This window comes from Mycteria americana, chromosome 3 (genome assembly GCF_035582795.1).
Source record: "Mycteria americana isolate JAX WOST 10 ecotype Jacksonville Zoo and Gardens chromosome 3, USCA_MyAme_1.0, whole genome shotgun sequence".
NCBI classification, from domain to species: domain Eukaryota; kingdom Metazoa; phylum Chordata; class Aves; order Ciconiiformes; family Ciconiidae; genus Mycteria; species Mycteria americana.
Window position 1 is genome coordinate 88,480,714 of NC_134367.1, and position 27,897 is coordinate 88,508,610.

Here is a 27,897-nt window from a genome sequence, read left to right on the forward strand (position 1 = left end):
AATACGCAGTAAGAGAAAAGGCAAAACCGACTGATTTTCTCCATTGTCCTTCTCAGAAGACGTTATTTTAAGGGGACCGGGGGAAACACCGCATCTCAAATGAACGCCATCCGTGATTTTCAAATCTGGAGGAACACGCCACCTCCAGCCCGGGGGCAGTTTGTGAAATACGGGCAACCGAAAAAAAAAATTAAGCCTCTGGAAACGTCCTCCCAAATCACAGAAATCCGCCTGCGGGAGGGGAAGGCAGGCTGCGAGGCTCCGGTGCCCGCGCCGCGGGCGGGCGGGTGGCTGTGCCGGCGGCGGCGCCGCCCCCGGCCGGGCGCCCATCGGGCGGCGGGGCGGAAAGAGGCAGGGAGACGCGGGCAGCGGGATCTGGCACCGCCGTCCGCATCCAGCCTGCGCCGATGCCCCTGCGGCAGCGGCAGCCCCCCGCTACCGGCCCCGCCGCGCTTACGAGGGGAAAGGAAGGCGGGGGCGCGGAGCAGCCTCCGGACCCAGCGGGGACGGGGGAAGGGGAACGGGCTGTGCCCGGACCGCGCCACCGCCCCCGCCGCACGGCGCCGGGGCCCGGCGGGCGAGGGCCGCCTGACACAATAGGCAGCGGGCGGATGGCGGGGCCGACAAACGGCGCGACCCCGGCCTCTCTCCCCGTCACGGCTCCCGCCCGACCCGCGGCCAGGGCAGCAGCATCCTCACTCACCCCTTCGAGGAGGCTCGCCGCGCCGGGGAGGGGCCGTCCCTAGCGGTGGTGCCGCCGGTGCTCACTGAGCCGGCATCCCCGCGGGGCGGGGGCGGGGCGCTCCGGTCGGTGTCCCTCTGGCAACGGCTCCAACGTTATTCCCTGCACATAGCGGCTAACGGGCAGAGCGGGGCACGGCACTGCGCAGGCGCCGCCCGAGCTCACACAATGCGGGGGGGACGGGGGAGGGCGGTGCGCAGGCGTCAAGGGCCGAGCGGCGGAGAAGCCGAGCTGCGCCTGCGCCAGCTCCAGACAATAGCTTTCTCCGCTCCGACCGCCAGGCGCCCACTGCGCCGGCGCCGGAGTACGCGGTGGCGGGAGGTAAACACCGCTTCCCGCTCCTGTCCCCCTCGGCCATGACTGGACCTGCGCTACACCCAGCCCCTGCGGACCCGAGGACGTAGGCGGAAGAGATGTACCGTGCGCAGGCGCGAAGGCAGCCGCCATCCCCAACAAAGGGGAAAGAAGAGGCTGCGACCACCCTCCTCCCGTGCCGGCTGCGGGAGGTGGGCGGCCGGCGGGGACTCCACCTCCCAAGGCGCGCAGCGCGGCGCGCTGCATGCTGGGGCCTGTAGTTTTTGGCCTCATTTCCCCAAGCCGCGTAGCTGGCGGGCGTGGCGGGTCCCGAGCGTTGCCACGCTCGGCTGTGGTGGGGGGAGGCCGGTGGCGGGTAGCAACGGCCGACGCCGGGGAGCCGGAGGAGGTCCCCGCACGCATTGTGGGAGTTGTGGTTCTTCCGGGAGCCCGCGGCGGTTGCGGAGCGCGGGAAGGCGGAGCGGGTCGAACTACTGTTACCCACCAGCGCTGCGGAACGCCGCGGTGAGGGGCAGCGCCGGCTGCTTCCCCGGGAGCCGGCGGCGTCCTCATGCGGGCGCCCCGCGGGGAGCCCGCCCTGGAAGAGTCCCTGGAGCGCTACCAGAGGCGCCTCCGAGGTGAGCGGGCGCCGCCGCGGCAGAGCGGCGCGGGGTGAGGGCGGGCTGCTTCTCCCGCCGGCCGTTCTCGCCTCAGTCGGTGCCCCGGCGCGCTGCCGCCGGCCCCGGTTCTTTGGAGGGTTGCGCTGTATCCGGCTGTCCCCTGCCCCGCTGAGCGCCTGCGGGTGGCGGCCGGCGGGACGCCGGGTGCCCGGCGGGGAGCGTTGTGGGCCCGTGTGTGCTATTGTGGCGGTGCGGAGCCGGGGGGCGTGGGGGCCGGGTCGTCCCGCCGCTCTCCGGGGCGTGCCCGGCCGCCGCCGCTGTCGGTGCAGTGGGCGGCAAGAGTGAAGTTGCTTCTGGTCCTCCCCAAACGCGATGGCTGGTGCAGTTAGTACTGCCTCACGTAGTTGTCTGATCGTAACTTGGCTTTGATAGGGCCGCTGCCTCTTTTGGTGGTTTTTTTTTTTTTGTTCGTGTAAGAGTTGTAGCTGTGACTGAAACATCAAATTGTAGACAGGTGGTAAAGAAGAGGGTGCAAATTGATTCTTATGAGAGTGATTATTTCCCATGTCATAAACTGTTTTCACACCTGCCTTCTTATCCAAGAAACATTGTATATAGCCTGACAGAGAGCACCTTAATCTCTCAGCTATGACATCTGGGTTTTACCAGCCTTCAGGCTGTCTCTGACTAGTCAGTGTCCAAATTCTGAGGAAAGCCAGTAGATAATTTGTGGGTACGTCACCCCAGTTGGTGCAAAAGGAGGTTGTAGAGAGGTGGGGGTCCGTCTCTTCTCCCAGGTAACAAGTGATAGGACAAGAGGAAATGGCCTCAAGTTGCACCAGGGGAGGTTTAGACTGCATATTGGGAAATTTTTCTTCACTGAAAGGGTTATCAAGCATTGGACCAGGCTGCCCAGGGAAGTGGTTGAGTCACCATCCCTGGAGGTATTTAAAGGACGTTTGGATGAGGTGCTTAGGGACATGGTTTAGTGGTGGTCTTGGTAGTGTTACGTTTACGGTTGGACTTGGTGATCTTAAAGGTCTTTTCCAACCTATACGATTCTGTGAAAAAGTTGTGTTCTGAACACAATGCCTACACATCACGTGTTGTGACACTAGTGCATTAAATGTATAGTTGCAATACAGGAAACATCATTGTAAAAAGATAAAACAGTGGAAATATTTTAAAATAGCTACTTGATATTTGATTCTTAGCAAGTATTTTATATTTCCTTCTCAAAGTAGCGTCAGTTCTTTGCACTGAGGATGGATTTTATTTGATCCAGAAGATAGAACTTTGAAGAATCATCTCTCGCTCCTTTTCCTGTGGATTAAGTGGGCATATAGATGTTGCTTGGCACTTGCAGGTAGAACAGTTAAAATTATAAATATCAGAGTATCTTTTGATATGCATAGAGTTCCTTTTGTGATATGTAAAAACAATGAATCAAAACCTATGAATTGCCATACATAGTCACATGTAGTCTTAGTACTGTATCGTGTTTCCTTTTTCTGTGGATGTGTATGGAAAACCACTAGATAAGTTTCCTGTACTGGAGAAAAGGCAAACAGCACTGGACTTTCATGGAAGCAAAGGGTTTCTGCTATGACTTTTATTGACAAAGGAGGAGTGATAAATTAGGATTTTAAAACCATAGTTGAACACATAAGATTTTGCTGCTTAATAAATCTTCTAATGGCAATATGTTTCTTCTTCAAGACAGTGTTGTCACTCACAGAGACATAGCTTCATTAGAAAGGCCACACTTCAAGGGTTTTTGTTCATTTCTGCTGCACTAGAATAGGCATAAGTACAAGCTCAGCCAGTATGTTGAAAATTTGGTGTATTTCACAAGACATCTATTTTTAGAGTGCTTGTGATTATCTTTTACCTAGAATACTTTTTCAGGCTTGTTTGCTTGCTTTTATGCAGATCTGGGAAGGGGCTATGCTGTTATGGAAACATTTTATAAATTCATGTTCTCCTTCTGTGATAGCTCAGTGGTTGAACTTCCTTTTCATTTTAGGCAATGAAGGCCAGTCAATGCTGGCATTATGGATTACTGGCAAGTGCAAAAGGTGACATGCGGGCAGCGGAGAAGTAATATTTGTGGAGATGTGTTGGTGTCTTTAAATTCTGGAGTGTGCAGGCAGCGTGCTCTGCTCGATGTCCACCCTTCTGGGGCATCCAACCACTGTTGCATGCAATGGATATGTTGAGCTGCCTGGACTCCCTGCAGAATGCGATGCAGAATGCAACTTCCTTAGGCAGTAACAGCAGGTGAAGTCAAAGACCTTTGGTCTCCAAGCCTACTATGTATTCCCATAATTTCAGGATGCTTAATATTTCTTTTTGTAAATGTTCTTGTGTGTGTGTGTGTGTGTGTAGTTTGGTAGGCTTGGTAAGGACTTTATAGTTCGTTCCTTGATTCAGACCAGGCTTGTCATGAAAATACACTTTTGTAGCATTTTGCAACAGACCTCCAATCTTCCTGATTTTTGTCTCTTTGTGCATTTTAAATGTTCCAATGGAATTTCTCTTTCAACTAGAAAATCTGTTGGAGTGCTTGGGGACTGTCATATATATGGTGTCTTCATAGTTGTGACAAGCTTTTAGGCTTTTGATATGTGGAGTTTTGAAGCATGCCTTTGTACCAAGTTATCTGGATATTTTAAGTGACTCTAACTCTCTTATATCTTCAAAGGGCCTTTCTTAAGAATTTTGCATCTTGGGCTGTTTAACTGTGTATAAGACTAATAGTAGACCCCACCACATCAAATGATTGGATGCATATATTCTGTTCATACAACTTATTTTCATTTTATCTATTTCTGACTGGATCCATTATGTTTTTTAAATCAATTCAGAACATGACCTGGTGGCTGTTTCCCTTTCTATTCCGGGAAACATGGACTTTTTCCATACAATGCCAAGATAGGTTTGATTTCATACATCCAGGGGTGCCTCTCAGTGAGTAGATATCAGTAGGGTATTATCATGAATAACCCCAATGCAGGGTGATATAACATAAGTTCCATTATGTTTCTCAATGAACCTCTTTATTTCTCAGTGATGTACAATTTTTAACTCCTTTGACCTGTACAGCATTTCTCACATCATTATCACTACCGTTAGGAATTTACTGTAGGACAAATAGATCATTGTTACTCCCTAAGTTGTCAAACCCAATTCTTTACCTATTTTTCTTATATAGTCATACAGCTCAAGATTTTTCTTCAAATTCAGATCATCCCTGTCATCTGGATTCTGGAATTTCAGGTGGCATACCTTGGGCTTTATTTGATGTTTTTGAAATACAGTGTTCTTAACTGCCTGTAATCCTTGACATTATCTGGATCCAGGCTGATACATGGCAACAGATTATCACCACCTGTGCTGGAGAAGAATCATTTTACAGCCTTATTCAGTTTGATGGAAGGGTGCATAAGTTCTCAAAGAGTAATCGATTACTTCAGTGCAGCGTCCTTTATTGTCCTTTGTTGTAAAGGACACTGTTGTTCCCTTTGTTGTAAAGGGAGATCCCTCAGAAGACTGGCACGCAGGGAGCCCAGGTGTTCAGTAAACTGAGTCTACTGGCAGGAAGACAGAAAGCCAGACCAGAAAACCTGACTAAAACATGACTGGTCTTAGAGCCCAACAGAGAAGTTCTGATGAAATAAGAAAGGTCCTATAACAGGGCTTTTCCTGAATAGTCTAGACCTTGTATAATGAAAGTCTTTAATGTTGTGTGTAATACAGAGTTAAGAGGGTGGTATTTGTACAGTTGGGGTATTAGGTTGCTATGTAAACTTTCTCACAATTGAGACCATTTCAAATGAACCTCAAAGTCTTTAGGAGATAATAACATTTCTAATAAATGTTATTCTCAAGGGAATAGAGGTATTTTGGAAAGGAGAATAAGTGCTGTGCTATTGTATTCACGTTAATAACTAAAAGTTGGCAGGCATAGTCTGAATGTCCAATGGGCCTTCTACTACATCAGGGCCAAGAGCAGAGTGTGATGGCTTCCTGCTACTTTCCCCTTTTCTCCCAACAGCAGTAAATATATGCAGAAGACTATTGAGAGCCCACTTCCTTGTTTCTAGAATTCACCTGGTTCCTTGAACAGAGAACTGTTAACTTATTTTTTTATGTGCAGTTTTCTGCCTGTTTAGTAAACAGCACTGGCTCACTTTTGGGCCAGAGTCAGTGTAAGAGGAGGAGCAAAGAAGGAGGAGACTATCCTTTTTAAGTACAGTGTCTGATATAGGCATCTTTTAAATCTGCCCTAAGAAAATGTGGAAATTATGCTCTGAATTTCCACTGCATTACCGAGTGCAGTGTCCTATGTAATTTCAGAGAATGAAGATGCAAGTTATAAGAGGAACAGATGAAAATAAAAGACTTCTACAAATAAAGCTTCATTTTGTGGCTGCTTTACGTGACTCCAAAAATAAAGTAGGAGAGATGTGAAGTCAAAGCCAGCCTAGGAAAAATGAGTATGTGGCCCAGTTACTAGCTCTCAAAGTTAGCTGTGACACTGAAGCAGCTAAGAATTAAATCATAAATGGTAATCTATAACTGTAAATTTTTGGCTTAGGCTTTTTATTTGGCAATTGTTTCTAAGTGTTCTGCTGAACAGAGTACATAACGTTCCTTTAAGGGTGGAGAATCTGCCAAAAGGAACTGGGAAACGCTTGGAGTTTCTCACATGTGAGGGTCTCTAGACCTTAGGCATTTGCTTTATAGTCTGCAGAAAGGGCTGGTTTAGGAATTCATGATGATGAATGCTGCAGCTCCAGATAACAGTTTGCTCTTAAAGATGATCATTTGGTAAAAGTTGTGTTGAAATCTTAAAGGTCTTTTCCAGCCTAAACGATCCTATGATTCTATGAAAACTACCTATTTCTCATATAATGCAAAGCAGCTATGAAGACCAAGACACTAAACCAAATGCATCCATGATGCATTATTTTGAAACATCTGAGTGTTAAACACATCTTAGGACTTTCTGAGGCCTGGCTTATGAACAGCCTGGTATCACTCGTTATTGCTGAATGTTTACATGTAAAATCCTAGCAGCATAAGTAATAATTGATGGGATACTTTCAGTCTCAAAGCTGGCACGTAGTATGTTAGTAGCATGGTAGCATACCTGTGTTTGGCAGCCAGTAAAGAAGTATAGCTGCTTATCAGAATGTAAGTACAGTAAATTCCAAGACTGCGCCGAAGACAATAAAAACTTACAAATTCTCAGTTTCAGTATTTTTAAGGAATTATTTGCCTGAAATGGTACCCCAGAAGAGGTACATGATGTACTATTTTAGATTTCTAAGTGTCAATAGAAACAAAGTTGAAGTTGATATGCTGTTGGACAGTAAAGTTTTCATTAAATAGGCATCATCTTTCTGGTTTTGCTAACAGGTCTAATTTTATGTTTTGTCAGTTATTGTTTCACATAAATTCTAGTGTTATTTTTTTTAAGACCCAAAGAATCAGTGTAATTCCTTCTTCTCTAACTTTCTAGGGCTGTTTTCTGATAGGGAACCATGGGATATCAGAAAGTGACCTCTTTGAATTTATAGCCAGTACCTTCTAGTCATCTTTCTGTAAACGTTATTAGAACTGGACCATTAGCTTTAGGCAACAGACTTATGGCAACTTTTTCATACAGTTGTACTTGGTTTTCTTCAATTTATGTTGCTTAACACTTCTGCTATCTGGAGTTATTTTCCATGTCTTTCAGGCAATTCTGTTGTTTTGGGTGGTTGGTTCCTTTGCTAAGCTCTCCATTAGCTCCCAGAGTATTTTCTATGGCATTTCTGAGTTCATGAATGAGGTAGCTTTGGTGCTTTCATTTAAAGGAGTGTTTTTCATAGACAGTCTTGGGCAGTGTCTGAAAAAACATCTTTTGTTTAGGCAATACAAACACGGTTCAATGCCATCTCTGTTTTTTCTGTTTCCACTTCAGTGGCAAATTGTCCTTATAATGATTTTTTAAAAATTTTTTTTTAATTTTTTTTCTCCAAAGCTGATTACTATTTTGGAAATACAGCTACCTCTTCTGTGTTGTATTTTACTTTCGAGTGTCCTGACTCTAGTCTTTATCTTTTTTTGTTTGTTTGTTTTGACAAGTTGAATGGACCTGTAATATGTCTCCAACGTAAAAAAATATGTTGTTCAGCAGTAGTACTGACATTCCCATATAAAAAACCCTGCTACCAATTATATTTGTATAAATATACTTCTCTGGAAAAAGGATACCTATACTATATTTTCAGGGAGTAACACTTAGATTTTGTAGTTTCAGTAAGTACAGAAAATAACGAGTTATCAACGCTTCTTTCAGGGAAGAGAAGTATCTTTATTCAGCATGTAGAATATATGGCATGTGCTTTTTGAACGTTAATTAATGTTTCAGTTAGGGCCCTACTGGTTTTGTCTAAAGCATTATGCTTAACTGAACTTAATGTAGGCCAAAGTTGCATATGTTCAGATGAATTGAGGGGTAGGAATATCTTTGTACCTAGAACGGCATGGTCTTGATCCCGGGTTAGGATCACTGGTATCTTCTGTCTCTGAAATAATAAGCAGTAATGTATTTCTTTCTATTAGTTGTTTGGTCAGCTATGTCATTGCTAAAGCATTAGATAAGTTATCTGCCTGTCCCTTCTGGCAAGTACTGCCTGTGATTTATACGTGATAGTTGACAACTTAACAGCATTTTTGTGGAGCAGTTGCGTCTTTTTGATGTATCGGGTTTGATCCATCAGGTTTTGTTGCTAGCTTGCCATTTTTCATAATCATCTCAGAGCCTTTCATTTTCGTTGTTTAAAGAGCTTTATAGTAAATAAAATATATTTTTTGAAGTTTTCATCCAGATAAGTCCAATTTCATTTATATACTCATCTGTTCCTACGGGAAGTAACACATCAATGAAGTTTTGTCATACAACAGAAATATATGTTCAGATTTTATTCGTAAAGTCTTGTTAAGATGTAGAAAAGAAAAATGCTGATTGAATTTTAGATATGCAAATCACAGTACTGCATGCAAGCAGTTTTCTGCAGTATGCTTTTACGGAGGCCTGGTTTCTATAAAATGTACTATTACAGGAATAGCCTAACTGAAAAAGTTGGGTTGAATCTGTGAGCACTTAGAAATTAATAACTTCTAAATTCATCACAAAATTATCATGTTGTCTTTAAGCAAAGGTTCTTTGGTGTCCAAGAGTTTGCATCCACAGAGGTTCTTTCTACTTCTTTCGTACTTAAAAAGAATATTTTTACATTGGCAGAAAACAACAAATGTATATCTTTCCTCTCAGTAAATTGTCTTCTTTTATCTTAATGCCCCAAATTATGTCCCTTATTTAGGAAAAAAAGTTATAATGTACTTACTCCCTTTTACACGTCCAGTTCAACTCTTACTGAAGTAAATGTTAGCTCTTTGGTGTCTGGTGAATGTAAAGACAGACCATCGGAAACTCCTAACTCCCAGTTTCCCAGTGGTGAGTGTTTTGCTTATGGCAGCAACTTCTGTAATTTGGAAATCAGCAAGCTTTTAAGAAACTTTGGCAAATATGTGATGAAGCTTTCAAAAATGTGGTAATGTTATTCCAGAGGCAGGAAAGCATAGTCAAGTAGACATCAGTGTGCCATTGATAATGATTTTAATGTGTTTCACTATGACTGCCCAGTATATTTATGGAAGAAGAGGATATAGCATAAGAAGATCTGTGTTATCTTTGAGGATAAAGTAGTAGCTTGGAGTTCAGAAGCTATAATATTATGAAGGAAGAGAAGTTCTGGGAAAAACTGTATATGGGCCTGTTTGTTTTGTTGTTCTTCACTGGCTATGGAGCAAATGTTGATACTCGGGTTCTCTGACAGAGGTCTACAGTGAATGGGGAAATGAAGGAATTTTATTGCTATCAGATGACACACCACATAATAACTTAACTGACAGTGAACACTTCTTGGCAACAACTAGTTGCAACATAGTTTGCTAAATATTTAAGCCATTGCATCAGTGAGATACTTCTACCATTTCTCAATTAGCTCTCCCACTCACATAGCATCCTGGAACGCTCAAGAACGGATTAATAGCTTAAGTATGCCAATAGAGAAATAGTTGACCTAAACCCCTATTTTCTGAGTGATTGCCTTGTGAATTGCATTTGGGTTTATTATAATAAATTATGACTATTTAAAATGTGGTTTTTATGTCATCTTTTACATTGACTTTGTTAAAAGATGGAGTACCTGAAAATCAAAAGAGGTGATGCTAGTCATCTTATGACTTGGCTTTAAAAATAAGTGCTGAGAGAAGATTAATAGGTCAGAAGTGGGTCAGGTTGTTATCAAAAACTAGCATTGCTAAAAAGTGAGTGATGGCTGGCATACTGGACTGAGAACCATGTTCTTAAATATAATGCTTTTTTGGGGGGTATTTATATGTTATAAGCTAGTGGTAAGTTATAACCAAGCAGGGAAAAAGACTGAAAAGGACTGTGAAAACCATTACAGTGGGGGAAAAAAATAAATTTCCCAACTTCAGTCAACAAGATGTGAACTTGAAAAAGATAGATAAAGCGAAGGCAGAAATACATATCTAGCTTTATTTCTCTGACTTGACCTGCTATTCACCTTTTCATTTGGAAGAAGGGAGCTGTTAACATCTGTAACGAGCAGCATATATTATACTCTGAGGCATGTCTTCTGAATTTTACCTAGCAAATGCTTAACTATGATTTTTTAAGCTTTTTTTGCCTATGAGGAAAAAATATTTTCAGTTAGTTATTTATGCATCATATCAATTTACAGATTAGAAACATATAAGAATAAATGAAGGCTCTATTCCAGCCAAAACCTGCACATTCTCCACCCCTTATTCCGTACCATTTACGTCATGTTCAGATCTCACACTATCCAATACACTCTCATTACGCACCACCCCCCCTTCTCCTCCTTTGATATAACACACAGATATCATTCCCCTAGTCTATGGACCACCTCTGTAAAATGCCTATAAATGTCCACATTGAGTTCATTTAGTCCATGACGTTAGGATCCATCTGTTATGGTGGTCACTCAGAACAGGAGAGGTGATGTGTTGTGTGGAATTACTGGGCACCAAAGCCAGCTCAGGTTGGGTCACTGCTGCACTTGCACTGCTTCTTGTAAGGCTTGTCCTCCATTGATTCAGGTGGTTCTTGCTATAGTAATTCCTATAACATGCAACTCAGATCTCCACCCCTGGTCCCTTTGGACTAGACCATTGGGTTTAACATTGCAATGAACTCCTCCCCTTGCCCCTGCTCCAGCTTGGACTTATCCACAGACCACAGTCCCTTAGGGTTGTACCTGCTCCAAGTGGAGCCTTATCTATGAGCCACAGTCTCTCCAGGGATATACCTGCTGCGGCATAGACTTATCTGCAGCCACAGTTGCTTTGAGGTGCACCTATTCCAGCATGGCCTTCTGCATGGGCCACAATGCTTTCAGAGATATATCTGCTCTGGCGTGGCCTTACACGCAGCCACAGTCCCTGTGCCAACATGGCCTTGCTTGTGGCTGCAGTCCCTCCAGTGGCATACCTGCTCTGTTGTGGGCTTATCCATGTCCACACACTTGGAGGTGCTCCAGCATGACCTCGTGCACAGCCACTGATGCTTCAAGGTGTACCTGCTGCAGCATAGACTTATCCACAGCCATAGGTGCTTTGAGGTGTACCTTCTCCAGTGTGGACTTATCCTTGGGCCACAATCCCTTCAGAGGTATACCTGCTGTGGCACAGACATAACTGTGGCTACAGACGCTTCGACATGTACCTGCTCTGGCATGGGCTTATCCATGGCCACAGATACTTCAGGGTGTCCTGCTCCCGTGTGGACTCACCCACAGGTCACAGTCCCTTCCATTCAAGTTCATATTGGAGTTCCAGCCTGTCCAGTACAGCAGCACAGAAACAGCAGCAATGCCCTGGCCATCTGCCAGCACAGGCGCATGGCCATTGCTGTTATCAAAATGTTCCCAGGCACAGCAGAGTAAGATGATCAGCAGTATAGCAAGCAGCAAAAGCAAAAAGCAGTCACTAGCAAGCCCTAGACTCTAATATACAGTAAGGCAAGCGAGGCCCATAGCAAGCGCAGAAGCCTGCCGATTAATAGCTAAACAGCAATAACAGCTATAAATTTGATCTAGCACATTCCAATCAAACCTGTTGTTATCTCAAACCCTTCAAGCCCCACACTGGGTGCCAAAAAGGACTGTTGTGGTTTAACCCCAGCTGGCAACTAAGCACCACACAACTGCTCGCTCACTCCCTGCCCTGGTGGTTTGGGGGAGAGAATGGGAAGAGTAAAAGTGTGAAAACTCATGGGTTGAGATAAAGACAGTTTAATAGGTAAAGCAAAAGCTGCGCACGAGCAAAGCAAAGCAAGGAATGCATTCACTCCTTCCCATGGGCAGGCAGCTGTTCAGCCATCTCCAGGAAAGCAGGGCTCCATCACACATAACGGTACTTGGGAAGACAAACACCATCACTCTGAATGTCCCCCCCTTCCTTCTTCTTCCCCAGCTTTATATACTGAGCACGATGCCATACAGTGTGGAATAGCCCTTTGGTCAGCTGGGGTCAGCTGTCCCAGCTGTGTCCCCTCCCAGCTTCTTGTGCACCCCCAGCCTCCTCGCTGGTGGGGTGGGGTGAGAAGCAGAAAAGGCCTTGACTCTTGTGTGAGCACTGCTCAGCAGTAATGAAAACATCTCTGAATTATCAACACTGTTTTCAGCACAAATCCAAAACATAGCCCCATACTAGCTACTGTGAAGAAAAATAACCTATCCCAGCCAAAGCCAGCACAGACATGTATGCTGGAAAGCTTGCCATTTTTCTGTTTGTAGCAGTTGCTCCAATAAAAGATTTTACCTTATAAGCTTTTTCTCGCAAGAGTGAAATTCCTGTTCTATGAGCATCTATACCTAAATGTTTCATATGCAGTCCTAGAGGAGAACAACCCTTCAAAGCATTCAGGGCTAAATGAAGAAAATAGCTATGACTTTATGTTTCTGAAAGTCAAGTAAGGTTTTGAGAGTGTGGGATTTTGTTTTGTTTTAAATTATTAATAACTGTTAACTATTAATGAAGCTTTTCTGATTCAGGGTAGTTTTGACTCGTAGTCATAAATGACTGTGGCATTACTTTGGAGAAACAGAAAAGAAGCATGTCGTCTTATATTCCTGATAAAGGGGCTGTGAATCGTGATGGAGGACTGTCTCACCGAGCATGTACGCTCTGTGACTGATGTCTGGGTCATTTTTTGGTTCACTTGGTATTACAGGACAACCTAGAGATCCTGCTTTGTTGAACATTTGTCCTGGTTTTGGCTGGGATAGAGTTAATTTTCTTCCTAGTAGCTGACCTAGTGCTGTGTTTTGGATTTAGTCCGAGAATAATGTTGATAACACACGTTTTAGTTGTTGCTAAGTAATGCTTACACTGGTCAAGGCCTTTTCAGCTTCCTATGCTCTGCCAGGTGCACAAGAAGCTGGGAGGGGGCACAGCCAGACTGGCCAAAGGGCTATTCCATACCATATGGCATCGTGCTCAGTATAGAAACTGGGGGGAGTTGGCTGTGGGGCAGCAATCACTGCTCAGGGACGGGCTGGGCATCAGTCAGCGGGTGGTGAGCAATTGCATTGCCCATCAGATGTTTTGTACATTCTTTTATCATTATTTTCTCTTCCTCTGCTGTCCTATTAAACTGTCTGTATCTCACCCCACAGGTTTCACTTTTTTTTTCCTGATTCTCTCCCCCATCCCATTGGTGGGGGAGGGTGAGCGAGCAGCTGTGTGGTACTTGGTTGCCATCTGAGGTTAAACCACGACACGTTGCATAAAGCCATACTACTTAGGTTGCTACTCTGTCTTTTCTAGTTAGTATATACATTGCTTAAAGGGAAGAGAAATTAAATACTCATCTCCATTTGTACATAGGCAGTTGAAAAAAAGAAGTAATAAGTGAATTGCTTGAGGTCCCACAGTGTGAACCAGAAGTATCGTTATCTGAAACCAAGCCCATATTTTCTGATTCCCAATCCAGTTGTCATGTCTTAGCTGCAAATGTCTCAAGTTTCTTTTCTGGCGTATCAGAAATGTTCAGCTGTATCAGAGTGATATGGCATTTATGATTGGAAAGTTTTTGATTTTTATGAAGTCAGCTGAATCAAATTAAAAAAAGGAATATAAGATAAAATATATTGAAAATTAGAAAAGACTGTTACTGTATCACTCTCTAGTAAATCTCTTAGTTCTTGAAAGGGTTCAGAAAAATATTTGTATTTATCTGGAAAGAGTTTTTTGCTTTTTTTTTTCCCAGAATGATGAGTGTTGTTATTTATTTTTCATACTTATTTAGAAGTCATCAGTCTTTATTTAATCACTGTTTTATGTTAGGTTGGTTTGCTGAGTTTTTACTTCATTTACTCAGGTTTTTTTTGGTTGTGCTATGCATTGCTTTGTCATGTGTGGTGGCATTAGAATTCAAAAATATTTTTCTTGGTGCCCGATCCTACACATTGTATGAAATATAGCATGAGTTTTAGGTTCACTGAAAAATATTGAAGCTGTTTATGCTAGGAAATATTTTAGGGTCAAGTATATTATTAACAGTTGAAACTTTGTCTCTGCTGGAGATTTCTAATAGTAACTACTTGTGCTGCTGCAGAGTCCTAATGTATTGACAGGCTAAGATGCTATTTATAGGTTCTTCTTTGAAAATATAGTAAATATTTCTTCTGCAAATTGTGACATACAGTAGTTGCTTTGGCTGTTTGCATTAGGTACTTGCTTCCAGTGGCTGAGTTTAGATCGAGTCAAGCTAGACAGATGCTGAATGCTTTTAGTTCTCCCCTTTTTTTGCAGATTTAAAATATCAGTCAGTAAATACTTTCTTTTATGCTGTTTATTGTGCCTAATGATGTGATTTTTTTCAGAACGTGCTAGTGAAAGCATTCATCAACTGAAATACGCCTTGGAGGAAAGACAGTTTGCAAAGGGTGATGGTGAAGATGGATTTGACCAGTCCTCTGTGGACAAGGGCAGTGATGATGTGGACAGGGGCAATGATGACAGTGGGAATGCAGCCTGGCAGGAACTGCAGCGCAGTCACGCAGGTAAGATTACTTTGGAAGCAAATAGTTTAAAAATTTTTAGAAATTATACTGATTTCAATGAAAAAAGTAAATATTATTTGGTTATAATCAATGTTTTTTATCTCTTTCTAGTTAATCAACTTAAAATTTTATTGCAACATCAAGAAAGAATGGAAAGTGAAGTCTCTCTGTCAATGAGGAAGATGTCGTTCTGTGTATGTTTCTTCTCCTTGTTTCTTTTGTGTTGTTTGAATGAGCGGCATGCATAATGAGATCAGTTTTCCAGTATCCAGGAAGAAAAAGAAGCACCGAATCATTTTTATGTTCTGAAATACAGGAGATTCTTGAGGCTGTGGCCAGAATTTGGTATGCTTATGACCATAGCAGAAGAAAAAGAAATCTCTAATACAGGATTTAGACCTTTCTCCTCTTTTGTTGACCATGCAGTGTGGGTCAGAGTCCACATTGCTTTTGGCTTTCTCATCTTTTTCTTTCCACCAAAAGTTCATCCTTTTTGTTTTGGAAACAGTTGGGATCTACTACATGGACAAATTTCCGTAAAAGCAGCCTCTGCTTTCCTTTGAGTGTACTTTAAGGATTCTGGAAGGCTTTCTTACGTTGTAACCATGCTTTTTGTTTAGAGCATTAGAGATGTTCATGTAACAACACGTTTCTAGCTCTCTGCCAAATTGCAGTGGTCTTTGTCAAAGTTAGTTTACATCCTTACATGGAATTCTCAGATTTAACCTTCTTGCAGCAGAACTGCACCAAAGTACATGCAATGAACAGTTCAGTTACTAGTATCTAGCAGTTGCTCTGTATCCCTAAAGGACAGTAATTTAAAGGCATTGTTCCAGTTTTATATTTTGATGGCCTCCACTGACTACTTTGGTTTATATTAAACAAGACAAGCAGCTCTTTGGTGACAAAGGTGAGATAGCAGCAGAACAATCTGAAGCCTATATTCCTGCTGTGTTGCCTTGAGCCTGTGTAATGAGCCTAGCTCTACTGTTCTGACATTGAGAAATTTTATTTAAAGTTCAACTTTTCTGAGTGTTCTAAAATCCACGAGTTTAGTCTGATTGTCCTGCCAGGTACTTTTGCCCCATAATGGTGCAGGATAGAATTAGTGTTTTGTAGCTCAAGGGAACAGTCCATCATTGGTTGATCTTGACATGACATGAATCAGTATCAATTTGTATTTAGCCTTTGGAGGGGAGGGAAAGCATCTTTTACTCCATCTTTGTCAACGTTTTCTACTTATATTGGGAAATTTTAGTAGAGTGGAAAAATTCAGAAAACAGGATACTTTTTCTAAGAAACACGTGATAGTGATTTCAAGGAGTGGATTAAAGGAAAGAGGAGTAAACAGAGAAAAGATGGGGATTTACTGTATTGATAGGGCATTGTCCCATTTCTTCCTCTTGAAGTTTCCAATGAGAGGAATTCTGTGAAGTGGTGGCCATATTCTCCTTTTCAGCTGTCCTCCATCTGCTTGCTAACCAGGATGTGAAAGTGTTCAGAAGACAGACCAAGTATAAAGCTCAAAAAACGTGGAAGTGTAAAAGTGCACACACACCAAAAAAACCCCAAACCCTTATAAAATACAAGCTTGTCTGGTGGTTTGCTGGACACTGCAGAAATGCTTCTTGTATAAGAAGAATCAGATTCCCCAAAGGTCAAGGAAAGCAAACTTAGATTATAAGTAACCTTAACCTTTTGCTTTGAATTATGCTGAAATACCTGATGACTACTGAATGTGTCTATAGCTAAACATAATATTTCACAGAAAGTGTACTGTTTAGTGAACTTTACAATGTTTCACATGTATAAATAACATTGTCTTAACAAAATTCCCTTCTCTTGCCCATTGATAAAAGTTGCAATAGACATCAAATGAGTATGTCTCTTCTTTGATTACACCCAGATGGTTGGGCAGAGATTTTCCTTTTGCTCTCTACCTCATCACCTGAGGTCAAGGCCCAGCAAGATTGCTTCATACAACAACTGCAGTTCTACAAGCTGGGTCGTGACTAACCTAACTGCACTCAGCCTGGGTTCCTGACACTGTTGTTGTAGGTGGAGTTCCTGTGACTGGTTCCCATTGTTTCTTGCCATTTTACAGGGCAGCAGATTTAAGACTGCCAGCAGGAGTGTCGCTAATTCTGGGGCTTAGAGGTTTGAAATTTGAGGCATTTGGGAAAAGTACAAGGTGGGCCAAATTATTTGGGATATTGGCAAAACTATTTGTCACCGTGTAGAATGCTGTCCTCTAAAGCTGCCAAGCATTTATATTTTATAAACCCTTGTGTTTATATGGTAAACTTTTCAGTATTAAGAATGCAAATGTGAACAGCATTTCTGAGACTCAGGCGTAAACGTTTGGTAATTCATACTGATCAGATGTGTCTTTCAGTTCTGACTTTAATATTTGGCCTACTTTAAGTATATGCCTCCCCTGACCTCTGTTCTGTCACCCTATAACACGTTATATTATCAGAATATTAAAGAAAAATTCCCAAATTAATTTATTATTACTTGATAACAATTGTGTAGTAAAAAAGGTAAAAAGAAATAAATCACAAATTATCTACCAGGCTTTTGCCCCATGAAAGGACAGGTAGAGGCTTCTAAATAAAGAAATATCCCAGGGACAGTGCTGTGAGTTAATAAGTTGTCTTGAGAAGTTGTCTGTTCTTTTTCTTTTGGGAAAATATACTACGTATTCTTTTCCTTCTAGTGAAACCATTCTTTAGCACTCTTGTGTACATTACACCAAAGTTTCGCAAGTTTCTCAGGTTAAACGTTAGCACTGTTTTTCAGTGAAAAATAATTTGAATACAAATGGAGTTTTTCATATTTTCAAACACTGCTGTGGTGTAACCTTTTCAGGGAGGCAGCTGGAGGTCTCAGCTGCAAGGTGTCTATTACACTTTCAGAAAAGAGGGACAGATGAATAGGAGCCAGAGGAACAGAACAACGAGTTACAGATATTATTGGTGCTATGTTATATATACTTTAACAAGTGTGATTCATTTTTTAAAACTTTATGAAGTAGTTGAGTTTAACAGACTTGAAAGCAAGGTGAATTTTCAGTCAATAGAACATGGAGCTTTCGTGCACTGAGCCAGGTGGAATACATTACAAATTTGGAGTGCCTTCTCTAAATGTTTTTCTAGATGGTTCTGGAAAACCCTCCATTTGTCTCCGCAATCATAGTTCCAGATTTCTCAGGAGTCCCCCCTTTAATATAGCCAATACTTATATTGGGTATAATTTGACAGGAAGGCTTTTATTGCTAGAAACCTGCCCCTCACCCTGGTTAGTGGATTTTATCTTTATCTTTAAAGGTTGGACAGGGAATCTTAATACCTTGTTGGCAGAACCTGTAGATAAGATAACTAGTAGATGTAATAGCTAGCCATTAGTAGCTTTGTTTGGGTTTTTTTGAATGGTGAATATTTCAAAAATAGTATTTAAAAACGAAGATGTAGATTTCTGAATCTTTTAGCAGAATTAGGAGATTTAGGAGTGCAACTGTTCAGTTAGTTCCTGAAAATGAGTTCTACGATCTTTAAGTATATTTGAGAAGCATACTATAGAATATTTTTGCACAGAAAGGTGTGTTTACTGACCCGAGATCACAGATATTAGAATTGTATCAGGTTCAAAACTAACTAGGGATTGGCATAAAGATACTTGTTTTCATCCAGAATAGTGAACTAATGCTAGAAATGTACCTGTTGTTCCTCTGAGAGGACCCCATTAACAACTCCGTATGAATTTTGTATCCTTACTAGAAAAGAATGCAAGAAAGGGAGATTTACCCTATTACAAATGTGAGTAAAACTGTTCAGTAAATTGGTGAAAAATGCAGACATCTTTTGTATACGAGGATATATTTTCTACTTAGAAATATGTCCCAGTTTGACTGTCTTAATTTTAATTATTAAAAAAAAGCCTTGTGGCTTGCATTGATATACTTTCTTTTAGCTTCAGGAATTAAAATAGTTCATATATGTCAACTAGCATTAGACTGTACTTAGTTCTTTCAATGGATGAAATTTGCAATAGTGGAATATCAAACTAAGGTAGTAAAACAATATTGAAATACATAAAGAGGACAAGTGAGGATCTGATAGTAGCTGATTTTTTAAAATTTGAAAGTAGAGACCCCATTAAATATTTTTGTGATTGTTCAAAGGCAGTTTCATTGCAGACTAACATATTTATGCTTAATACTGTTACTCCATTAAAATTATTTTAAAGTATGTTAGACTTCATTAGAAGTAAATAAATTATTATACTATAAAAATAGTTTTTATATCAACTCTAAATAAATCCTTTTTATTAGACTGACAAGGACTGTTACTTGTTAATAGGATCAAAGAGAGGCTGTAGTTTTCAGGAAACTATTTCATTAATAATTTTAAGGGTGTTTTAATAATATTTATTTACATTCTTCATCTGTACTGTATTCCTTGGAGTAAATGTAAAGTTATAGTGATTGTGTTTTTTCACATTTTGTAAAAAGTTTAATCCCTGTTTACATCTTGCTGAGCAAGGCAGAGGTGTTTATCTTGAATGGGCAAGGATTGCCTTCGTTACCTTCTTTAACTAGTTATTTGTGAGGCTATCAAAAATTTCACCTATTTATAGGGTCATCAGAAAAGTTTTTTAGAATTTTCTTTTAAAATACCAATAATCCATTTGTTTGATAAAGGTAATATCTGTTACACATTTTCCTGTGTTTCTATGGAGGTATTAAAATTGCAGACATAGTTGTGTTTCTGTAGCAATTGTTAATGAACGTTTAGAGGAATAGCCTTTGATGCATATCCACAACTCATTAAAATTCAAGGGATTTTTATATTCATTTCACATAAAAGAAAATACCCCCTTACGTTTTGTCTAAAATGGATGATACACTTAAATAGCAGTATGAATTTCATTTACAAATCGATTCGTGGATATGATTTAATACTGCTTTATAGATGTGGTTGATCAAGCAGCTGTACATTTTGACAGAAGTGACCTACTTACTTTTTGTATTGAAGATTTTAAGTTCTTACTGTTTCTCCCTTCCTCATGATCTAGTACTTGGTGACTTTTCATTAAGCATACATAGTATTCTGTGTGCAAGCAACATCTTATTGCAATAAATGGAAAACCATAAAATAACACATACTATTCTTTACTTCCTTCAGAAACCCCCAGAAGCTGCAACTGGAGACTTGCCAGCCCTTTCTGATCTCGTTCCTATAATCAATGATCAGTCACAGTACATTAACCATTTAGAAGCAGAAGTGAAGTTTTGCAAGGTATTAGACAACATATTTCACCTACTAAACCCCTGGTCCCCTAAATATGAATAAATGCTTTAAAAACAGCTTACAGTTAGTCTTGAAATTGATTGTTGTAATGACCAGTCTTGAAATTGATTGTTGTAATGACCAAAACTGAGCCAACGGCATTTCAGTAGATACTGAGCCTTACCATATGTCTTAGTGCCTGTGTAGTGTTTAAGAGTCTTCAAAGACATTTTTGCTTCATATCACAAATACAAATAAGCAACTTTTTTTAAGAAGTATTTTTGTAGTTTGAATTTCCATATAACGAAACCTGTCTTGAATATTTTTATTCTCTCTAAAATGGTTAAAATAGTTGAGAATGTTAATCTAGACTTTTGATCTCAAGATGTACTTAAATGTTGATAGCCATCTCAAGGAGCCTTTTACATGCAGTTCCTGTATCCTATAGGAGGAATTGTCTGGGATGAAAGATCAAGTACAAGTAGTTGTACTTGAAAATGAAGAGCTCCATCAGAAACTGAAATTTTTAACTGCAGAACATTTGTTGAGAGAACAAACTCTTCTAGATGCCTCAGTAAGTTTTTATTTTTCTGTTGTTGTTTTAATCAGTGTTCCGGGACCTGATCCTTTTTAAGGAAGGCTATATAAATGGTTATCTGCAAACTGAATTTTATTCAAAATTTAATGAGAGCTTGTAAACATGGATTTCTGTGGATAACATCATTATCATAGGTTGCCAACCTGAATAACTTGTTTATTGGTTCTTATATTCTACTGTAATGAAAATTATAAGATTCAATACTTATATAATTAATATTTGTTTAAAAAAAACAGCCTACATAATTAAAACTGAAGCCTTAATATTTTTATTTTAGGCAAATACTCAGAACTCCTGGCCTGTAGGTGGTAATGACTATAGCATGCGTCAGCCTATCACCTCATCACCAGCACATAACAAAGATCAGGCTTTTGTTACAGCAGCTGTTGGAGAAATAGAAAAATGGCATGCAGAACTGGTTGGTATTAACTTTCTTTGCAGAGTCATACCTTTGCAAAACCTTTTGGTGCTTTGTTGTTCCTGCAGTTCTGATGATTAATTTTGTAACAGACATACAGGAAGCATTTTGGTTGACGGAACCTTAATCCGAGGTCAAATTTTATTCTCTTAAACCTCATCTTCTCATTATTCCCTAATTAATATTATTATCCAGTTAGACACGATGGCAGGTTGTATCTGCAGATGTTGACTTCCCAGAAATAAGTCTTGTTTTAAGAGTGTCCTGTCAGTGATGGCTCCACTGTACTTTGGAGATTCTTAGCAGTAACACAACACACAAGCAGGTGGGAACTAGCTGGTGTAATTTAGGCAGCCCTCCAGGCAAGCTCTTTTGCAATGAGTCTTTCCGCTCCTGGAGCAGTGCAGGCTCAGTAAGGTACAAAAGTCGCTTTGTGCAGTCTGTTTTGCCTAAGCTGAATTACACATTTTGTGCTTTTAGAGATACAGAGGAGCCCTAGTGATTCAGAGATGATGCTGTCTCTACCCTGTATTTTTAGTTTGGGAAGATATTCTTGGGGTTTTTTTCTCTAAATTAATGGGGTAGCATTGCTATCTTTTGGGAAAAACATGGTTAACTGAAAGTTTTGATGGTTTTTGTCCATGTGCATATGTGTGCTGTGGAGTTTAAAGGGTACTTTAATTCTTCAAGATAATTATATGTATTTATTTTTCCAATATATTTTCCAATATATTTTTCCGGTAAAATATATTTTTGTTGGTTTTGTGCCTCATCTAGAGCTGAAAACCTCTTCAGTGATCCCTAATGACTGCAGTTGTTTGAAAGCTAGTTTTTACAGTAATTGCACTTTTTCTTCATCTGCCATATTTAAAGCAACAGAATCATATTGATTGTGACTTCTTTCTAAGTGTCAGTGAGCTAAATTTCTGGTGTTTTCTCTGGTTTATTATCACCATTGTATTTAACATTGGTGATTTATGTACCTAGTTCTTCACCAGGTAATAAGAGTAACTCACTGTATCATAAATAAATAGCTTGTCTACTTGAAGTTCTTCAGAATTCCTCTTTTATTTCTGCTGAGTTGTGGGAGAGTAAGAGCAAACTTGAGACAAGATCATCAATTTATGTAAATCATTGTAGAGGGCTGGAATTGGAGCTGAAGCAATTTACCATACGAGGATCTGGCAAGATGTATAGAAATAAGAAAATGGGAGGGTTGTTCATTTTGTAGACTTTCACAAGTGTGAAATATTTAGATTTCTCTGACACTAGTGTTTCAACAAGTTTATATCTTCAGGGCAAAAGAATGAATGTGGCTAATGTCTAGATTTATTTGTAAAGACAATATTACGAAGAAAGCAAAAGACACTTCTTTTCTCCCATCTTTTCTAAAGGAGAAACTAAAACTTCTTTATCAAGAAAAAGTCAATATCCTTGATGCTCAAATACTCTCTCTAAGGTAAAGTGAAATGTTTTTTTTTTCTTAAAATTATTGTTAATAAATTAACACTTCATAACAACATGAACCACTCATAATTTGAATTTAAGTAAGAGAATGCCTGAATATCTGAATATTGTGTTTTCTGATAGTGTCCCTGAAAGCTGGTTTTACATGAAGTTTTCTGAAATATAAATGTAGCAAAATTGAATGTACTGCTATTGTATAGCAACATTAGCAATATATAAATTTTATAAATTCAATTGAATTCTTGTATTTATAGAAATTAAAACTTGATATAAAATGTCTTTATCCTTTTTCTTTATAGAAACATCATGTCTGTTAAGGTAGACCAATCAAAGAAGAAAAGAGAAGTTAAAATTTTAACTTGTGTGAGCTCTGCCATAATTAGTTTTCTTCTACTAATAGTTCATATTGCAAGTTTTAGAAATCTTAAGTATCGAACTAGTGTAGGCCACATAATGATTTTGGAGCAGGAAAACATGGTTTTGAAGCATGCAGGCAGGGTTTCCAGTCATGTAACCTGCGTATCTTTAAACACAAAAATATTTGAAAATAAGTCCTCATGTACTCCTCAAAATATGAAAGGTTTGAATAGGTAGCAAACTATGGAAACACAGACGTAAATGCAACCACTTTACAATTTGGTGTTCTGGAGTAAACTTCCCCCTGTACACCTGCATTCATGGTACTGCTGCTGAATCTGTTTAATTATGTTTTTCCCTAAATAAACTGTGATTTCATATATCTGAAAATTCTAGTCCTTTGTGTGTGTGTAAAAAGAGTTACCGATAGGGAGTCAAGTTTAAATATGCCCTCTGCAGTGGCGAAATCTTAAACATGCAAAGCCAATTGTGCTAGTGAAAGTAAAGGAGGATCTTAAATTTCAGCTACGAAATAATTTTTTTTTCCCCCCACTTGGCTTAAGGTGTTATACGTACTCAGAAATAAATATTGGAGGCTAAAATAGTCTGAAAATTTCCACAAGTACATTATTCGGCCTCTTGATTTCTCCTAAGGGGCACAATCTTTCAAACTGTGAGTTCTGCAAAGCACTGGAGCATTTGCTAAATTTTAATTAAAGTGAGAAATTGTATCACTTCCAGTGGGACTATCCTTGTTTTTAACTTTCAACATGAATTTATGAAGGACTTGCTGATTTCTGTCCAAGATTTCCCAACAATAGGTCTGTTGTACCGTGACTGTCTAAGGATATATGCAGAGCAAATTCTGTTCAGGTTATAGTGGATTATATTTAATGGACCAGCTACTAAAATTGGAAAAAGTGCACAGAAGATTTCCCAGATGGAAATAAGCATGCGTGCAGTGTATATATCATGTGCACACTAAATCCAATGCAACCAGAATGTGTCAGACTTACTATGTGTATGCTGCCCAGATGGCCTGCATAACAAACCAAAAGCTTTGGATTCATTGCACAATTTGTCAAATTGATCTATATGTGCACAGTGTGCGTTTGTCTGGAACTTCCTGATGTCAGCATTCCTACTGCTTGCGCTCTCCCTGGCCTGACAGATGCTTGGAAATTCTGGAGAAAATTCTTCAGAGCACCTGGTAAAAATTTCAGAGACAAGTAAAAAACTTACCCTGTTCTTCTGGAGATATGGTTGACCTCAAGTTTGTGTGTATCACTAGATCAGAGCAAATGTGCTGAATATATCTGGAGTTTGTCTGGGGAGCATATGGGACTTTTACTTTATATTGTAACTATACAGTTAGCTTGAGAGTAGAGAAGAAATGTGAAGTTAATGATATTATTAACAAGAACAACAGAAAAAAATGTTAGGGTATTGAAATATTTATACAGCTGATAGTGTTTCTTGCTAATGAATCCTTTACTCTGTTCACACAATATGTTTTATCTAATACAAGTTTTATCTAATAATTTTCTGTGTAACTTCACTGCTTTCTGATACTACAGAGGGAGGGAACAAATTAATATAATTTTGTTTTGTCTGTTAATATTTTTGATTGCGCAATTCAACTATTATTCTCTGTTAAAGTCTTCCTTAAGCTGCTGAAATGCGTAAAATAATGTTCATTACAGGTATTCTTACAGTTCTTTTTAGGTTGCATCTGTAATTATGTATTGCATATAAATATAACTTGTAGAAATGTTTAATTGCTCAAATAATATTTTTTTATTTCTTCTTTCTAGAAAAGACCTTTCAGAATCTCAGAAGACATGCAAAGATTTGGAAGGAAGGCTAAAACACCAGAGGTCACTCCTTTCAGCCACAAATTCTAATCGGGTTGGTGGTCTGTGTCTGAAATGTGCACAACATGAGGCAGTTCTTGCACAGACTCATTCTAACGTTCACATGCAGACCATCGAGAGGGTAACAAAGTAGGTTTGGGGGGTATTTACTGTCTCTTTGAAAGTACACTTCAATGATTTGAAATCCATGGTAGTTTTGCTACTTATTTCAACTGGGAAAGAATGTTAGTCGTTATCTTGTAATTACGATACCTTGGGCTGTCCACATAATCAGACTGTTGATAGTCCGTTTCCCGCAGTTTTTGTACAAACAAACCCTTCACTCTGTCAGAACAAATATTATGGAGGTCCATATATTGTGATTGATTATTTCCTGCTAAAATTCCTTATCTTTCTGTAGTTGGAAGTTTTTCTGGCTCCACTTTATTCTCCTTACATTTGAGGAACTTTTAGGTTACGTCAGCAGTGTAATCCTTTTTTTTTTCCCCTTGAATTCGCTTTGTAGGTCAGATGTTTGGGATAGGATGTGTTGCTCCCCCCTAACTACAATAAGTCAGGGAAAAAAGTTCCTTTGGATAAAAATAAATGAAATTATTTGCTGCAGCCTTTTTTTAATTGTAGTTTTTATTTAAGTGGTTTAAAAAAACCAGCTACACAGGCTGAATATAATACATATAATTCAGAAATCTCAACAGCATTAAAATTTTTTTCTTAAGAAATTCTGCTAGTCAACCATCTTCAAAAATCTCTCCCTTTCTACTTGCTAGTAATAGAGATAGGATACTGCAGCCTCCTCAAAGTTTGTTAAACAGACATCTATTTATTGTCAGATATCTGAAGCTTCTTAGGATTTCTGAAGTTTTAGAATGAGCCTCCTGGAGATGAGGTAGTGGGTCAATTAGAAGCAAGAAGACTGAAGGGACATAGTGCATTTAGTCTGTCAAATAGATATTATCTTGATTCATTAGATGGCTGTTGCTAGGATTTATGTATTTTTCTATTGTCAAGTCCAAGAATTTTCTGGGCAAGCTCTCTGTTGCTGAAAAGTCATGTTTCAAAATCTACTTTTGTAAGAAAAGTAATTATTTGTCACAGACACTGGAGAACATGAACAAACATGAAAACATGAAAATCAGTACATTCTTGTCATCTTGTATTATAGTGCAGTTTGAAATAAAAGGTTTGAGCTGACCTATTTATCTTTCTTAAACCATTATTTCAGTTTGAGATTTAACAAAATCTGAAAGCTACATCTTCCTGTGATGCAACTTATTAAAACCAAAGATATTTCAGTAGGGATTTTCAAAGCGACTTTGTCCAAGTCTTGTTGAAATGAAATTTCAAAATATGACTGTTAGTTCTCTGGCAAATACAAGTGTATCACCATTCCACGCAACATGAAGGAAAAAAAAAACAAATCCAAACACAACAGTTTTGAGCCAGAACTTCTACTTGCACCTAAAACACAGACAATTATACTCTTAATTTAAAAGCTTTCAACATATCCAGATAATGAAAATGTGAAGTTAAGTATTCGAGTTTTACTATCTGTGCTTCACCGTTTGGTATAGATCTCAGTTTCTTAGTTAACAAAAGTTCAGAGGAGATGCAGAATCCAGAAGTCTTATTGTTTAGTTTAGTTCCAGTTTGCAGCAAAGGGCTATTGATTTTCATTTGATATACTTAGTGATCTGAATTACTTGTTGAACCTAACCCTTCCTTTTATTTCTTTTCTCCCTATTTTACATTTAATGACAGTGTCATTTCATATTGCTTTGATGTGTTTTTTTCAGAGCCTTGCCTTTTTTTTTTTTTTTTTTTTGCATGAATCCTCATTTTGTAATGCCAACAGAATGTTGCTCAGCTTCAATATATTTATGACCTGAGCTCTGCTGTCATTACCAGCAGTTTCACTAATGGTTCATATTTCTGAAGTGAAGGACTGGTCAGCAAGCAAATGATATTTTTTAATCTCTGCTGAGCTAGCAGTATGCTGTCTTTCACTCTTAACCCATGCTTGAGTTTAGTCTTGCTTCACTTTACCACCCTTATATCTTGTATCTGTAAACATGCTCTATTTGATATACCTGTAGGGTTTTTTTCTCTTGAGAAAAGATGCAGAAGAAATACCTGTTTTTTCTTATATGCAGAGAAAGAGATGACTTGATGGATGCACTTGTTTCACTGAGACGAAACATGAAAGAGATGCAACAAAGAGAATCTAATGCTTGTGAGCAAGTTAAACAAGCTGTGCAAATGGCAGAAGAGGCCAATTTAGAGAAAACAAAGGTAAATTCATCAAGAAATGGGAGCTTTTCAGTATTCAGATCTACTGCAAATGTTAATTAGTTTTCATGCTAATGAGAGAATACATGCATAAGACCTTTATCGCATGTTGATATGATGTAGTAGATTTAAAAAGATTGCACTGTGTGACTTTCTGAGCAGTAACGTGAACTCTATATTTGAGTTCTTAAATTCTCATCAAGGTTGTAGGGTGAGTTGCATTCTTAGGCCATCATTTAAATTCTGACATAGTTTCACAGCTGGGCGATAGAAATTGAATGGTAGAATTTTCAGTGGCATTTATGACATGTAGGAGGATAATTCTCATATGACGTTTCTGAGCTACTCTGGAAAGAATACTTAAAATGCTTACAAACAACTCTTTTGCCTCAGATGAGTGCAGTGCAAGAACTGATTAGCTAACAGAACTCTTGGAAGATGAGAAGTCCTGTCTGATGCTACCTATAGGAAGCGTTTGGTGCTATGTCAATAATAATGATAAAACCAATTTTGATCTAATGCTTGTGTTAGCCCTAGTTACTCTATACAATCAACGTAGTGACCTAAATTATTTCCTTGATATTTAGTGACATCTACTGTATTATTAGTGAATTACTATGGAATTGGGAGAGGTTTTTTTTTTAAATGAAATTCTGTTGTTTTTAATAGTGGACAAGATTGATACAATTGTTCTATTGATCAAATTGGTATTGTTCATCCAATGCTGTAAGAGAGTGTGTGTGTATGTAGGGTCTTTATAAACAGTGGGGAAAAA

At 39.5% G+C, this 27,897-nt stretch overlaps 3 protein-coding genes across 16 annotated transcripts in view; 1 reads left to right on the plus strand and 2 right to left on the minus strand.

Annotated features, from left to right (window-relative positions):
* Nucleotides 1-1,675, minus strand: part of CEP170 (centrosomal protein 170) — a 106,458-nt gene extending 104,783 nt beyond the window's left edge. For 8 of the 9 annotated variants that reach the window (XM_075496013.1, XM_075496014.1, XM_075496011.1 and 5 more), the window contains exon 1: nucleotides 704-893. The gene's annotated coding sequence lies outside the window, so the exon portion shown is untranslated. Of the gene's footprint in view, nucleotides 1-703; nucleotides 894-1,541 lie in introns of those variants that run through there. The other variant, XM_075496005.1, reaches the window with a different exon arrangement.
* Nucleotides 1-27,897, minus strand: part of AKT3 (AKT serine/threonine kinase 3) — a 284,305-nt gene that overhangs the window by 3,268 nt on the left and 253,140 nt on the right. The window lies entirely within an intron of this gene.
* The window catches only part of SDCCAG8 (SHH signaling and ciliogenesis regulator SDCCAG8), a 118,778-nt gene continuing 91,913 nt past the window's right edge, over nucleotides 1,033-27,897 (plus strand). For 4 of the 6 annotated variants that reach the window (XM_075496015.1, XM_075496016.1, XM_075496021.1 and 1 more), the window contains exons 1-9: nucleotides 1,541-1,674; nucleotides 14,652-14,831; nucleotides 14,943-15,025; nucleotides 20,018-20,131; nucleotides 20,571-20,696; nucleotides 20,998-21,138; nucleotides 22,533-22,597; nucleotides 24,777-24,965; nucleotides 26,987-27,125. In XM_075496015.1, the coding sequence (XP_075352130.1) occupies nucleotides 1,608-1,674; nucleotides 14,652-14,831; nucleotides 14,943-15,025; nucleotides 20,018-20,131; nucleotides 20,571-20,696; nucleotides 20,998-21,138; nucleotides 22,533-22,597; nucleotides 24,777-24,965; nucleotides 26,987-27,125 (1,104 nt within the window). In that variant the 5' untranslated portion in view covers nucleotides 1,541-1,607. Of the gene's footprint in view, nucleotides 1,249-1,540; nucleotides 1,675-14,651; nucleotides 14,832-14,942; nucleotides 15,026-20,017; nucleotides 20,132-20,570; nucleotides 20,697-20,997; nucleotides 21,139-22,532; nucleotides 22,598-24,776; nucleotides 24,966-26,986; nucleotides 27,126-27,897 lie in introns of those variants that run through there. The other 2 variants (XM_075496018.1, XM_075496017.1) reach the window with 2 other exon arrangements.